Source organism: Glycine soja, chromosome 18 (genome assembly GCF_004193775.1).
Source record: "Glycine soja cultivar W05 chromosome 18, ASM419377v2, whole genome shotgun sequence".
In the NCBI taxonomy this organism is placed as follows: domain Eukaryota; kingdom Viridiplantae; phylum Streptophyta; class Magnoliopsida; order Fabales; family Fabaceae; genus Glycine; species Glycine soja.
This window is the reverse complement of record NC_041019.1, coordinates 53,031,705-53,048,350: the sequence shown is the minus strand read 5'-3', so window position 1 is coordinate 53,048,350 and position 16,646 is coordinate 53,031,705. Positions and strand designations below refer to the sequence as shown.

Below are 16,646 nucleotides of genomic sequence, written 5' to 3'. Positions count from 1 at the left end.
TAATTTCCTCTTCTTTAATTTGATTCTATATTACTGCATGTGTATATTGTTTTTACAGGCAAATAATATCATTATATAAAATAGAGCTAAGTTTAGGCACAAGGTGTGCAAAAGCCAGCAAAACAAAGTCCATGCTCAGTACATAACATTACTATCCACCAGGAAGTTACGAGGTCTCAATGCATCTCCTGCTGCACGTGTATATTGATCATGCAAAAATGGTTGTTGACTAAGGGGGAGTTAAAACCTACACTAATAACATGGATTTTGTTGTTAAATCAAGTTGTTGATCAACTCTCAAGTTTGGAGAATGAAGAAAAAATACAAGCAAGGAAAAATTATGAGTTGAAAACTTTGGAGATTGTGGATGAGTTCCATGATGGAAAAATTATTAATGGTGAAATTCAGGCCATAATTTGCTGATATGGTGAACTTCAATGCTACAAGCAGTATATCATTGAAGAGTTGAAAAAAAAATGTTAAGAAAAAAATTATTACAACAAAATATGCACGAGTTTGTCAGAATATCAATGATTTTTTTTTTTTATCGATAGCTCAATTTTCAGTTAATATTGTTGTGAGTATAATTCTAGTTGAGATCGTTTAGGATTTTTTTTTAGCAAATTATGGTAATGCCTTTAGAGATTTCGTTTGATTACACAAATATTCTTTGTTTTTTTAATCATTACTTTTATCGCTATGGTAAGGGTGTTAGCATAAAGTTTGAGAAGCATCGGTATAAGATTTTCAATCATATAAAAGTGCGTTCGTATAATACTTTTAAATTTAAAAGGGAATTAGTGTAACAAAATAAAAAAGAGTGAAATTATATGTAATTTAATAAAAGCTCATAAATTGGTGGAATTTTTCTTTTAGTTGGTTAAAATTATATTAATATAATAATTTCTACTTATGAAAGTGTGTAAGAGCAACGCCTAAGATAATAGCTAAGCCACGTGAATATGTAGCCTCCAAGATTCCTAAAAGCACAATAAATATCATTGTGTTCGTCTTAGTATGTGTTTGAATAGAAGGTTACAAACTTATGTTTAATACAAACGTATGTTTACATAAATATCGTTTCTCTTATTGTTATTTTTAACTTATTTTTATCGGTAAATTTACAGAGAATTAAATACACCACATTTTCAACTTAAATCAAAACACATACTTAAAAAACAATTTAGGCCTTTGTTGGCAGAATGGATGGAAAGTCAATAGAGTGAACCAGTAGGCCAGAGCCCCAGACTCCATTTGTTAATTCATTTTTCCAAAAGTTAAATCTTTATTTCCAAAATGAGATAATTATTATTTTTTTATAAATTAAACATTTATAATTAGATAATTTTATAATGAATATTTATTTATTGTTAAAATAAATTTATTATACATTAAATTACATTATTTAGTAAAGTGTCAGATGATTTTAAAATTTTATAAACTTGAAATTTAATATATATATATATATATATAGTTATTAAATAAATAAATTTTAAAATTAAAACTCAAATACCTTGATACTAATATATCAGAAAGTTTCTTATCCTTTATTTATATATAAGTGTTTATATATATATATATATATATATATATATATATGTTTGCCTTTTAAATATATGTAAATGCTTATAATTAAAATTATATAAGAAAATTAGGTGTAAATTTGTGTAAGCTCATCAATTTAATCATCTCATAGTGTTTAAAAAGACAGCCATTTTCTTGATGAATTAAGCCTATGGTTGAAAAAAAATAACGAACTAGGTTTAAGTTAATCCCTGATTCAGCTCAGCTCAGTATGGAAGAAGCATTTTTTTTGTTCTGTATGCTTAGAAAAATCAACGTAATGGACCACCTAAAAAGGCCATCACAATAAACTGGTAAAGCTTTCAAGTTGTAGTTGTAGGACAATCCCATCATGTTCACCTTATGCCGCATTTTTGACATTTTTCTCAAAGAGAAATGGTTTGAAATTGGAAGGGCGTGGGTTCCAATAACCCATAGATGTAGTTGTCCAATCCCATCTAATACCTCCAAACGTTCCCATCGTTGTCTTAATATATAATAAATATTACTTCAACCATTGTGGGGAACCGTGGAACCCACCATTGTGTGTTGCAACGAAGGTGGCTGTGAATGGCAACAAAATACAAGGTAGTAGAAGATCGAACCCTCGCGAATTTTACACAATGGATGAGTATGAGTGAGTGAGTAACTTGTGTACTATATAGTAAGAAAGAAACAGAACCAAAAGATAATGTAATGTCCTAAAGCTTGCAAAAACTAATTAAACCCGCCAACACTCATTTCCCTGTTTCGGATAGCCTTTCATTTTCTTGACTTTATTACCTTCATGATCAACAACTCAAATATATTGGGATTTGAGAGATCAATTCAATTTTGTGTGATCCTCTCACTCACGTGTACTTTTGTGTGCATGCATGAGAGTAGCATAGTGGTAAAGAGAGAGAAACATGCATATATATATATATATATATATAAGAATTATTAGCTACTTGAAAGAAAATATGTGTAATACTGGGACCCTGGTTCATTGGTTGGTTTGTGGTTTTTGTGTTGTGAATTCAAAAGCGGGCCCTTCAGTTTCAAATAATGAGGAAAACAAAAAATGGCTTGCTACTCATTTGGAGGTTCAACATTTTCTGTCATCTATTCACACCGAGTCCTATTACACTCCTTTTTAGATACTTGTATATTTGTACAACTATTATTTTCTTTTTAAAAAAATCCTTAATTTTTTATATTCACGTATAGAGAGTGAGAAATGACGTGTAGCTGATAGGGTTTAAAGTCCAAAAAGCACATCTTTAGGGTTTTGCTGGAAAGGGAGGTCCCACACATGAGTAATTGGGACTCTTATGTGAACAGGACCATGGTGAATTGTCTACAATAATATTGGCAATTTGGATGAAGTGTAAGACACTGATTGAGCGATAAGTGGTAACACCTTGCATATTTTTTCAATTGAAAACAATTGATTGAACCAGAAACTTGTTTATTAGTTGGTACACTAGAATTGGCCAAAAGAGCTTTTTTACCCACACATTCATGGTGACTGGTAAGATCCGCATATCTTTTTATTCGCATTATTTGGACATCTGATTTTTGAAGCAATAGTCACTTTCCTAGTTAGAAATTATGACGTTATAATCTTCCAAATGTGACACTGTTCTCAACAGGAACAAATTCAAACCAGGTGGGATATATTGTCTTAACAGTTATCCAGATTCATCTAAAATATCAGTTAACTTCTAAGACTTTTTCGATCTTTTTTTCTTTTTTGCCATACTCATATAAGACTCAGCAATTGGTTGTAGCAGTTATCCAGATTCATCTAAAATATCAGTTAACTTCTAAGACTTTTTCGATCTTTTTTCATTTTGGCCATACTCATATAAGACTCAGCAATTGGTTGTAGCAGTTATCTAGATTCATCTAAAATATCAGTTAACTTCTAAGACTTTTTCGATCTTTTTTCTTTTTGGCCATACTCATATAAGACTCAGCAATTGGTTGTTTACTTATTTTGCAGTAATTATCCTAAGAAACTTACTTACATCCTTCAATCCTTAAGAAGTAAATTCACACTCTATGTGGGACCACAGATATTTGTAACTTTTGTTATTAATTCGAGTAAAAAAAATTTGTTTTATTAACAATGCTGCTGGGAGGAATATACACCTTCCAGTAAAATTGCTCTCCTTTTGGACAGCTATGCGAAGAGTGATTTCATTGCTGGTTGCTAATAATATTTTCTTATTAATGTATATATTTCTTAGATTTTTTAAATGTTTATCATTAATATTTCTATTAGATATGCTTAAAAATAGATGTTCTTATGTTTAAGGTATTGAATATATTTATTTGAGTTTAATGTTTATACACTAATTATATAAAAGAATTTTATATGCATTATCATCCAATTAAAAAAATGTATTATCATTCAATCACTTTTAGTAGAAATTTTCTTCTTTTCACATTATTTTTATATACAAGAGTCAAATTTGAGATTTTTCTTAAAGAAATTAAGTTCAAGATATCATTCCCATCAACAATTTATTGATAATTTAAATAAATATTAATTAATTTATGCATAATATATTTGGTATACGAATTAAGTACTGCATTAATATATAATTTTCTTGGATAAATTAATTCTTTTAAAGAATAACTATTTGTTAATAATTTTCCTAAAGAACTATTTTATAAGTAATTGTTTTTAATAATTTAAAGTTTCCCGCACACTAATGTTTATATAATTGGTAGTACTAAGTAATTACTAACTACCAGCTCACTAACTACGATACATATTTTAATTCCTAACTACCGGCGGGACTATGTTTTTGATATTTTTTAAAATATGCATATTACATCGAATAATAGATAACCAATAAGGTGATCAAATGCTAATAATTAATCATAAGAAAAATAAAGAGAAACGTCATTTAATGGTCGAAAGATAAAAACTAATTATATAATATAATTAAATGTTAAATTTCAAATTACATGATTATATATCATAATTAAAATTGACAAAAGTCAATGAAAAGAATTTTCATAAACATATAGTAATTGAAATTCACTCTGACACTCCCAGATTTTTTGAAATTATAAATTAGGTAATCAAAGTTTATATGTGTATATACGTGTGTCTGTGTGATATCACACTTGTGTAAAACCAACTTTAATCTTGTTGAAGAACTTCATTGGCAGCTTCTATGATTTTAACTATAATTGATTTGGCCAAAGCTATATATATCCAGACCCCTTCCTTATTCACAAGTTAAATAGTTAGTAACAGTATTAATTTCACATTCATCTGCAGTTCTTTACTGATAGCTGATAGCAACAAATACAAACCCTACCTATTGTTTGAATTGAAATATATAAAGACTATTATATATATCCCACTCGACTTGTCAATCCAAGTCACAATGAACATGCATACATTGCTTTCAATTCACAGTAGAATTCAGTTAGGGCAGAAAAGTTTTCCAGGCAACAAAGTTTCGTTAATTTATTTTCTTTTGAGAAGAGTCACATTAAAAACAATCGATCCTTATGACCTTATCCCTCCAAAAACAAACCCCGAATGTGTGAATCAACCAACCAACCAAGAGAAAGAACAAATGGGTAACGGATATGAATATCCATCTTGTGCATAGGAAGAGAGTGATACCTTTTATAATTGATTAATACTCCATATTGTGTCAGATAATGCTCGTGTCAGAGTCTTATTGGGTTGGCTCACGTAACCATATAGACGATGCCAAAGCCATAGCATTAAATGATGGCAACGCTTCTCCCAACAGCTTCTGCTCCCTCATTTAATGCAATGACACAATCACCACCACTCACCTTCTCCTCCTCCACTACATGGACTATTATTTTTAATTGTGTTTAACCATTTAATTGCTATTACTTTTACCATAAACACTTAACAGAGTTTTCATTTTGCCACTCATGCAATTGAAAAGATAAAAATTGAGTAATATAATCAAAATATTTTTTCTGGTTCACCGTTATATTAGCGCAAAAATTTACTAACTTTGTAATAATTAATTTTCATTGAAAAACAAACTTCCCTCTTCTTAATAATAGTGTTTACTTTCTTATTTACAAAACTCAAATATAATTTTTTACTTAACAAATCTGAATTCAGTATTAGTTTGACAAACACTATGTTGGTAAAGTAATTTGAGTACATGAGATGGATGTACCACAAATAATTTTTTAGATAAACCATCCTTTTAATCTATGAAAGTATGAGATCGATGTCCCACAAATAATTTTTTAGATAAACCATCCTTTTAATCCATGAAAGTATAAGCTCTGTCAATAATCAATATTACTCAAATACGATTCTACACTGTGATATTATTTTTATCCTTTTTAATATGAATTATATCACATATGGTAATTTTTTATATTAGTTATTTTACTTACATTTTTCATTATTATAATTTTGGTTACAATAATAATTTCTCAATTGATATTCATCCACAATCAAATATATTTTTTATATTGTCCTGTTTATTATTAACCTCTAACTATATTATATCACCAAGCGGCGCGTGGAATAACAATCACCCATCACAATTGCAGCTCCATTATTACTTTCAAAACACAAGTCTTGTGTTCATATTTATAGAGTTTTGAGCTCCCATGAGTTGTCAACGACTCAACGAGAACGAACTTTAAAATGTCACTTTTTAGATAAAATTATTAAGAGATATTTGATTTGAGAAACAAGTCTTGGGTCTTGCTAATTAATATTTTAAAAATAAGTCAAAATATTCATGAATGTTTTAAAATAGTTAATTTCAAAATATTTTTTTATCATTTCTTTATAATACTTAATATGCTATTGTTTTATTTATTTTTTATATTTATTAATTAAAATAAAAAAAATATTATTTTTCATCATTTTCTATATTTTGAAATTACAAAATAAAATAAAACGTGTTATTGTAGTCACGCATTAAGTATAGCAAAATTTCACCCCAAAAAAAAGCAAGCATACAAAATAGACTCAGGTTTCCCATTGATTCTTTTGTATTATTGTCCTATTTATCATTCCCATTCACTTCCCTTGCTTCTCCTTGCTCACCCATAGTCTGAGACTTGTGAGTTTTGACAAACTATTCTCTATTACATTTGGGAGAAGGATGGGAAGTTGTTTTATGATATATAATATTTTATCATTTTTATGTTGAAACTAACATATCATATATGCATGCAACTACATTTTGAAAAATAATTAAAATAACTGATACTTGTAGCACGTATTTGTATCACTATCTTATTAAATGTATGTCTTAATTAGAGACAATTAAATCTCATCGTACTTAGGCTTAAACTTAATTATAATAGTAGTAGTATATCATTAAAGTTCTATGAATGTAAAGACAAATTAATTAGAAGTATCGATAATCGACCTAATAAAAATTTATTTAATATCTGAATCCAGCCCAATCTTATCATACTCATCTCCTATCTTAATACTAATATAATTACTAAATATTAACTCTAATCTTTTATATAAAAAATAAATATGTTAACTCCTAAATAACTCGAAAATGACTTTAAATGAGGGAAGTATATAGGAAACTTTTCTGGTAGCAAATCATTGTTGTACTTGTTACAGTGTTTTATAAGAGACATATCACATTATACTGATTTATATTTTAAAATATTTATATTATATTAATTTTATTTATATGAATGAGGTAATAAATAATTTTAAATGAAATTTTATATATGTAATTCATGTGAAAAGAATTTTAAATTTAATATTGAGTTTTAAAAAAATATTATTCAATAAAAAATTATAAAATAATATAATAATTATTAAAATTATATTATTATAATTTAATTTTTCCTCATTTTATAAATATTACCAAAGTATTATATGCCCCCTAATTTCTTATTCAACTAGTTAGTGTCACTGTTATTAAACATGTATTAACAATATCAATACTTTACAAATATTTAATCAAACAAATCACCAACAGTTCAAGTAGATTTAAATTTGATCTTCCTAAATAAAATCTTAAATTTGAGTTTTAAGAGTAAAAAAAATGTGATTGAAATTCATGAGTCAAATTTTTTTAACAAAAATTAATTATTAATAATATTAATAATTAAATACTCCACAATAATGAAATGTAAAAAAAAATTCAAACAAACTAAGGACACTCAAATTACTAAACTTAAGAAACGAAAAAAGAGTACGAACTTAGAAATTCTCAAAAAATGAACACAAATTATTGATTTGATCATATGCAACAAACTACCAGATCCAATTCTAGCAAACTCCCAAGTCAATACAAATCAAAATGATAACTTATACTCTAACCAGAAACACAATTTTGTTCCTTTTTCTTTTTTCACATTTCTATTAATTTTTTTTCTTCTTCTGCTGCTACTAGTATAGAGCAGACAAAAGGGGTCGACCCGAGTCAATACCCGAACCACCACCCTTGCTTTGTGTTAAAGATCCAAACCCGACCCGAAAAAGTCTCGGATCCTCATCACCATGCAAGGACTTCTCTCACCCACGCGCGGTTCGTTCTTGACTCAACACCCCCACCCCTCGCGTCCTTCACACGCGCCACCTATCCCCACTTTTAAGTACAAAATGTCACCTAAATTCTCAAAAAGAAAATAATAATAATAATAATAATAGACAGCCCCAAAAGGTTTCAGCTCTCGCAATGAAGAGCTGATTTTATCTTCTGCACGGTGCAGGAGATGAGGTTGTTCACCGTCTCCACCGACTCCACCGTGAGCTTCGCCGTCGGAAGGCTGTTCACAAGGATCTGAAACGCCACCGTGAGGAGACACCCACTCGCCGCCCTCTGCTGCGACGCGCCACCTTGCTCCTCGCCGGACCCGTCGGGCACGATGGCGAACCCTGACGGGAGAAGCGCCACGTAAGCAGAGTCGCCGCCGTTCATCACGACGTGCATCGCCGGAATGTCCACCGGCGCGTACACCACAAGCGAGCCCGACGCGTCGGTGCACGTCTCCTGCAAAATCAACATGCTGCTCTGGTTCGCATTTATAGCCTGCAACGGGAAAAAATTAAAATTATTTTTTAAAAAATAAAAAAGTGAAAAATACAAATTTAGGTTTTGTCGTTTTCGTTAAGTTCGGTGGAGGAGTTAGTCAAACCCCGGTACCAGCTTTTTCCGCTTATTTTTTATTTTAAAAAAATTAGGGGAAAAATAAATAATGAGGTCAGAATTGAGGAAAATAGAAAGTTGACAAAAGTCGTGTATTTTGACCTTTTTATAAAAGTTTACTGAAACAAACGCTGCCCTATTTTCTGCTGCCAAATTGCCATCATAGATACTTCCAAAATTTTCCAAGCCTGTCCTTCTCAATTTCACCTTTTTTATCCCCAAACTCCGCGACAAAGCAAGATTGACGTTTCCTCTTATCGTGCACATTTTCGTCACAATGGTAAAACAAAATTACACTCATTCACACACCATTCAACTCCCACCCTTCCCAAAGATAAAAAACAAATTTCATGTGACGTATTCTATGTTTTTTTTTTTTGCTATCTTTTGATTTACATCAAGATTCAACGAGCCTACTCACATCACATCTCTTAGTTACTATTAGTAAGTTTGGTCTAAACAAAACTCCTTAATTATTTTGTGTATATTTTTATAACCTATGATTATGATGTGATATAATGAGAAAAAAAATAATGAGGGCAATTGTATACATACACTGGCTCTAAGGAGGGAGACACAGTTAGCATGGTCTTGTCCCTTTGCAATGTGAGCCATCTCTTGCATGGGTCCACCGTTGGAGAGGATATCCCACTCGCTTCGGAGCCGCTCGTCGCGGAGGAAGTCGAAGAGCCTCTGCGACGAGACGGGAAGCCACACTGATGTGGCAGCGCTTAGGACGATCCCGGGCGGCTCGCCCGGGTCGTCCACGCTCTTCCTCGTCATCACTCTCACGTCCTCCCCCACGTTTCCTGCGTTCAGCTTGTTCCACTTGTGCACTGTGGAGGCACACACACCCGAACAGAAATTGTTCGTCATGCGATGTGCCAGCTTCAACATGCTTCTCCTTCCACCTGAGCTTATTGCTGCAACAACCAAATCATATAATAAGCAAAATTAAAGTGTAACATGATATTAGGTGAAGACTCTTGCTAGTGTGAAAAACAACAATAATATAAATATAGAGACTATTCCATTAAATCATGTTTGGATGATTAAGATTAAATGGTTATGTAATTACTAAACTCACTTTTAACTTTAATTGTCTATATATATGATTTTATGGTCTAGACTAATCAGAATTGTTCTCACTAATATGTACCTATGTATTAACTATAATTATATATTATTTAGTATCTATATAATATGTAAATAAATGTACCTGAATGTTCTCTAGAGGGAGCTGCTGAGGACATTAGAATGGCTAGGCACTCGCATTGGCGTTGAAGAGTGGTAACCCAACGTTGTGCACCAAACCCCATGCCTGAGCTCAACAAGGGTCTAAAGAGCTGGTGAATTTGGCTTTCGTCGTATTCTGCATGTTCCACCCATGTCACCTGCGTATAATTAACAACAATGTCATATAAGCTCATACCCATCATTGAAATTTCACTGGTGTTATTATTTTTTTGCTTTATGAACTTATAATTTAATACTAGTATCATGCTACAAAGTGGACCGATCGATGTATTGCTGAGGTACTAATTATAATGTGTCAGCAATTTTGTAGATCAAGGACTGTTGTACGGAAAATTAATTAATCAGAAAAATGCATGACAATTAAATTAGGTGCAAAAGATGCTAATTAAAGAATATGCTGGTGAAAAGAAGCATGTGGAAAGCAAATCTTGGAAAAGCCTGACGAATTAATGAGTTGAACGATACACAAGGTATCTCATGGAGCTTGGAGCAAGTACATAAAATATTGAGGTACTAGATAAAGTCACGGTGGGATTTGGAGAAGTAGTAGCTGCAGCTACGTGCAGTGTTAAAGGGTTTCATCGAGATTTGCTACGACAGTGCGTGATGAACTCATCCCAAACAATGAAAAGAAACAAACAAAATGTTCCAGTCTTTGATCTTGACTCAAAGGGTCCGCATTGAATATCTTTTAATATATAACCGACCTATGGACTATAGGGGCTGGAACCAGGTCACGCATAGTCTCATAAATTAAAATAATGCTCGGGGAATGACAAATGTAGCAGCATAAAAAGAATGGGAATAGAAACATCATATGAATTCTTTATGGAATAAAAAAGTAGTAATTGCAACGCAAATTGCTCAAAGGGGGATGTGTAATTAATGTGTTCGTGCTGCCAAAAAATTAAGTGATGATAGAGACTTCCACGAATAAATTAATGGGGTTAACCTAGATTTGTGCAACATGGTGTATTACTCAATTAGTTTATGGGATCAAAAATCAGTTGTTGAAAACTGAAGATTGGAATATAAATTGAGACACAAGGGGAAGCATCCTAACTCAGGCTGCAAATTCTGAGAGACTAAAAATATATATATTGGAATCATCACTGACAGAGTGGTTCTATAGTGAGTAATCACTAAACAAACTGAGTTACTCGGAAGCATGAGTTTTTTTTAAGTAGCTTGGAAAAGCAAAAGCCCCATGATTCCTTAGCTTGGTGTTTTGCCCCCACTTTAAATATATTGCACAAATAAGCTACTACTACCATGGTGCAGTTACTTGCACCCACTTGGAAAAAAATACAATAAATGTGATGAAAACATCAAAGCAGGTGACGTAGTACGGTTCAGTAGGTGGCATATATATATTTAGAAAACTATATTAAGACACAACGCTAGGTAGAATCTACTACCAGTAAATCATTTTTACTGTCTTCAAAAAAGAGAAATTTGGGATGCTAAAAAAGGCAGTAATTAAGAACATGAGAAACTAGGAAGAATATTGGTAATTAATTAATTTTACCTTAGAGTAACCATTTGGCATATCTTGCACCACGCAACCAGAAGGAAGCCTCCTACAGTTCACAAAAGTGGGTGCTCCAGAAGTTTCTCGGATGGTATCTATGGACACATCTACCACTGCCCATAACCCCTCTGCGTGCTGCTTGCAAAAGCGTAGAAAATTGACCTCACGAACAGGAACCAAGGGAGAAAGAACTTGAAGCTCAGCATGCATCTGGGATCAAATTTTATGTTGTTAAAATTAAAATAAAAAAACTCCCAATTATAATATTCAATTCATTTTTTATAAAAGAAAAGTAGTGTAAGATAACAAATTCAACTTACTAGCTGAAGGGCACCATTTCTAGTTCCATTTATTCCATTAGATATAACTTCAGCGGTTGAGGTTCTAGCAATCATACAAGGGAACATCTCTGACCAACGATTCTGTCACAGCAGAAAAGTAAATCAGCTTAACACACGCATACAAATTCAAAAAGAACCAGCATCACATTTTTTAATGTACTCTTTTTTTTAATATACTCTTTTAGTATTACTCATTAAAATTTGTTATGAACTATCAAATCAAATAAAAATGATATATTACTAACATTAATTTAGAAAAATATATCAACATAAAATGAGAAAATAACACAAACGAAAGGAGCCAAGAATAATAAAAGGAAATAAATTAGGGAGGAAGAAAATTGTTGAGAAAGTGTGAAAGGTAGTTGAGAGGCTTACTGAGTCCATTAATGTTTCAACAAGGGCCAAGCTGTTTATGATGACCATTCCAGTTTGTCTAGAAGCCTCAGTGACAAAGCCATTGGGTCTCAAGCCAATGCAAGGAGTGATAGTCCTTGTGTACTCCTCATGGTTGAGAATTTCTCTTCCCCCTTCCAAGCTTCTGATCCAAAGAGGCTCACCAGTTTGTGCCATCTTCACCAACTCATCCATTGCAGCCAAAGCAAGTTCAAGAACAATAGACCTCTCAATTGATCTGTTGTCAAAGCCAGAAGGAGTCACCAATGCTGTTGTGGTTGGTCTAGTACTTGAAGGTGACACCATGGCTAAAGGGCTTGATATTCCAACCCCAAAATCAGGCATTGTTGAAGGCACAGTGCTTAAACCTTGTCCAAAACCATTGCTCCCAACACCAAGCTCCAAACTTGAGTTTGGCATTGGAGGCCCAATTGAGCTTGTTAGAGAAGAAACGGGTCGACCCAGAAACTTGCCAGCGAGTGCACAAACACGGTCTAGTTCATCTTTCAATCTAGCATTCTCAATTCTGAGGTGCTGTTCTTCGAGTGAAATTTCACCAATCATTGCAGGACCTCCACAGTTTGAGCATATGGGATTTCTCATGGCTTCCCTCATAGACATGTTTTCAGCTCTAAGCTTGTCATTCTCTTGCCTCAGCAGCGAGTTCTCGTGCCGTTCCAATTGTGTCTAAATGACAAAAACGATCCATGGTTATTAATCAGAGCCCCCAAAAGCATGAAATTGTAACAGAATCTGATTTTAAAAAATGAAAAGTGATGGCACAAGGGTGTTGGTGTTGTGTGTTTGCTACCTTCATTTGTGTTCTTCGATTTTGGAACCAAAACTTTACTTGCCTCGTTTCCAAATTAAGCCTTCTGCTGAGTTCAAGCCTTTGCTTCTCATCGGGGTGAGGACACTCCTTGAAGAGCCTAAAAACACAGAAAACACAAAAGACAACAAAATCAAAACAACCCCTCCAAAAGAAAGTCATCATAAAATAAAATTCCACACAAAAGAGAATAGTAAAGCTTAAAAAGATTTTTTTTTTAATGAAAATATCATCGTACGATTCAAGCTCTTGAATTTGCTGAGGAGTGTGTCGGTGATAGCGTTTTTTCCTCGGTGGGTTGTCGGCAGCATCAAAATCATCACCAGAACCACCATCCATGTTGTCACTGCCAGATCTGCTTTCATGCTCCTCTTCCCGGCTCCTTCTCAAACCATTCTGCTCAAAATTTTCGGGCATTAATCTGTTCATATCCCCTTGTCCATCTATATCACTTTGCTGCGTTTTTCCCAAAACCAAAAAAAAAAAAAAGTAAGCAAATAGAACCAACCAAAACAAAAAGCCTTTATAAGAAACAAAAGGGTATGAAATTGAATGAATGAATCTCACAAGTGCAAGAGAAAGGCCAGGAGAGTTGAACATGGATTTGGTCAAAGTAGGAGTGGCTAAACGAGGCAGCGAGATTGCACCAGAGGGCATTATATCGTTGCTGTGGTTTGAACCGTTGTTGCTGTTGTAAGGAATATCTGAAACTACAATCCTACCACCACCTCCACCACTTTGTTTGGTCTCAAGAAACCCCCCAAAACTCATCAAAGTAGCCACTTTTGCTTCCCTTTTTTCTTTTCTTTTTCTCTCCTCTCTCTTCAATCAAGCACACCACAACAGAAACTGCTACTACTAAAAAATACCCCTTTGAAGAAAAACAAGGTGATGCAACTAATAATGGCTCGGCCTCATGGGTGAAAAATTGTTAATCCTAGTAGTGTCGATTGATTCATCCAACCCCGGAATTTCCAAGCCATGGAGCACCACAAAAGATGAAATGGGTCTCTTAGAATCTGCCTTATATACCAGAGAGGGCAATCAAAAACGAACCTTTTGAAACCAGGAAATAAATAAATAATAATAGAGAGAAAAGATAAAGGGGACAAAAGGATAAAGCTCTAAAATATAAATAAATAAATTCTGTCTTTTATTCTATTTTATTTTTTCACACTGTTTTTTAGTTTTTTAGAGATACAGAGAGAGAGAAAAAGTAATTGATAATAAGAAGAAAAAAAACGTTTATTACTTCTTTGCTTTTAGTTCCTTAGGATGGCATGGCAACCCTAGTCTTCAGTTCAGTGTGTGCTGTCTCGTTCACTGCATGATAACCGATATGCTTGACTATGCTAAAGCGTGAAAGAGAAGAAAAAAGATAAATGAATATTTAATGAAAAGAGGTAGAAAATGAAACGCTTATAGATTTGTGCACAGACAAGAGAAGAGAGAGAAGGGAAAAAAGAGTTTGGAGAAGAAAGCACAGATGAAACTTAACATGTGGACATTTGAAAGCCTTACAAATACATGCATCCAAAAAGGCTTTGGTTGACTCTTCACACTGTGATTACACACTACAAACACTCTCTCTCTATATCTGTTACCACTTTCCACTTTAACCCTTTTAAAGTCTGTGAATAGCTGTGAATTTTGCAATATGCCTTTTGAATAAACTTTTTGGGGATATATGAAAGAAAATGAAGTTACTTATGATACTGTTGTGCAGATGCACGGGGCACCCCTCTTCTCAATGCTTCCTATAAACTGCTCTTGGGACTCCCAATAATTTGACTAAATTAGATTAATTCACTCATATGGCAACAAAATCATCACGGAAATTTATGTTTTTTTAAAAAATAAATAATATGAGAAACTTGGGTCCATTTTATATTTTGTCCACTAGTTCACACATAACATGTATATGATGTACCAGCAAAATGCATGCAGTGCCATGTCAATTTATTTTTTCCTATTCAATTATGATTCCATAAATTTTAATATATTTCCATGTAAAATTCTTGTTATGCTATCATTTAAAAGAATCCGATTATGAAAATAATCAAAAGAAGAAGGATTTTAAATTCTACTATATGAATTGGTCTCACAATTTCCATGACTAGCTTTAGAATATACAATATTAATTGAATGCAATTAATTTTTAAATTTGTTATTTAAACAATATTTGGGTAGGTGGATTTCATGAGAAATAAAGGAAGATATTTTCTTTTTTGGTAAAAAGAGCGTGATATTATTTTTTTAGAAAAAGGATAGAATTATACAACATTTATATATAAAAGATATCAAATACTCTTTTATAAGAAAAATATTTTTCTTTTGTCACCCTAACTAGGGATGACAAAAATATTTATACCCACGTACATATGTACATATGTAAATAAAATCTGTAATGAATAATAGATGGATATCTAAGTTTTTCCTACAAATTAAAAAAAATGGATACTTAAATTAATATTTGTAAGTAACTTAAATAGATACATATTCTACCTACTAAAAAATGGGTTAGGGATACCTATCAAGGCATCCATAGGGATGACAAAGCGGATCAATTCAACTCATTTTGATCTGATATCACTAACCCGTAAAAAACACACAGGGGCAGGCTTGTTCATCTTCTAATGAAGGGCTGAAAGTTGTGGCCTACCATGGTTAGGAGTGGGTTGATAGGCCGGCTTGCCAAAAATAAAAAAATAATAATATTTTATTTCATAAAATTAACCAAAATAAATAAATTTAATTTTTTAAGAGAAATAAATTTAGTTAGAAAACGTAAAGTATATCAATAGTTTATTCTAAAATTAATTTTAATATAAACTTTCTTATAAGTGTTAAAGAAATTAAATTTATAAAATAATATAAAAATAATAACAAATATGTATTTTGATTTTTTAACAGCACTATAAACTTAACAAAATACAAAGTGACAATTCCAAGCTTAAACACCTACTAGTATTTACATTTTTATGTGTGTGTATGGGGGGTGGGGGTACATGCGTACGTGTGCGTATGTGTGGTTAGGCAAGACAACCAGAACAGGCTGGCGGGTTGGGTTCTGCATCCCACCTCGCCAAATTGATGGTGGGTTGGCCCACCTGACCCGTATAGGTATCCCTTATAACAAAATTAAACAAAACTCCTTTTTTATAGTAATTTTAAAATTATTTTTTTAATAAATATCCATTGATTTACGAATACCCATGATTTTTTTTTAAAAAATTGTGACTACATGCTTAATGGGTACTCACAAAGTATGAAGAGGGCATGAGGCAAATATTTATACAATGATGCAACTAAGTAGCTACTATCCACACTTACCCCACCTTATTTTCATCCCTAAGCATAATATTTGTGTGAAATATCCATTAGCTTTGTTGATAATTGATCTCGATAAGCTATCAAAATATATGGCTGGTTGTAACATCCCAAATGCTAACAAGGATGGAGAGTGATCTTCAATGTAAAAAGAAAAGACACAGACAATGAGCAGCTTCTGGTAAGCTTCCATGGGATGGGCAAATGAATGAGTCAAATACACACCAAAATGATAGGGATAAAATGACTAGGTATAT

At 32.5% G+C, this 16,646-nt stretch overlaps 1 protein-coding gene across 3 annotated transcripts; it reads right to left on the bottom strand.

The window, feature by feature from the left end:
- Positions 1–7,763: 7,763 nt before the first annotated feature.
- LOC114396705 (homeobox-leucine zipper protein ANTHOCYANINLESS 2-like) lies at positions 7,764–14,516 on the bottom strand. Of its 3 annotated transcripts, none has more exons than XM_028358823.1 (10): positions 14,312–14,516; positions 13,627–14,082; positions 13,298–13,515; positions 13,042–13,159; positions 12,213–12,917; positions 11,814–11,915; positions 11,491–11,703; positions 9,925–10,099; positions 9,261–9,628; positions 7,931–8,588 (listed from the first exon to the last, which is right to left on the bottom strand). In XM_028358823.1, the coding sequence occupies exons 2-10, from the start codon at positions 13,828–13,830 to the stop codon at positions 8,223–8,225; spliced, it is 2,469 nt and encodes an 822-aa protein (XP_028214624.1). In that variant the 5' UTR covers positions 13,831–14,082; positions 14,312–14,516; the 3' UTR covers positions 7,931–8,222. The 3 variants fall into 3 exon arrangements, with proteins under 3 accessions (XP_028214622.1, XP_028214624.1, XP_028214623.1); XM_028358822.1 differs by having other exon boundaries at positions 13,627–14,078; XM_028358821.1 differs by lacking the exon at positions 14,312–14,516 and having other exon boundaries at positions 7,764–8,588; positions 13,627–14,115.
- Between the last annotated feature and the right edge of the window lie 2,130 nt (positions 14,517–16,646).

Bases quoted from the DNA above. Each gene is read 5' to 3' on its own strand.
- LOC114396705 (XM_028358823.1), bottom strand. From the start codon at position 13,830: ATGAGTTTTGGGGGGTTTCTTGAGACCAAACAAAGTGGTGGAGGTGGT. The intron at 13,160-13,297 runs GTACGATGATAT...CTGTGTTTTTAG, and splicing joins CAAATTCAAGAGCTTGAATC to GCTCTTCAAGGAGTGTCCTC. The intron at 12,918-13,041 runs GTAGCAAACACA...TTTGTCATTTAG, and splicing joins ATCGAAGAACACAAATGAAG to ACACAATTGGAACGGCACGA.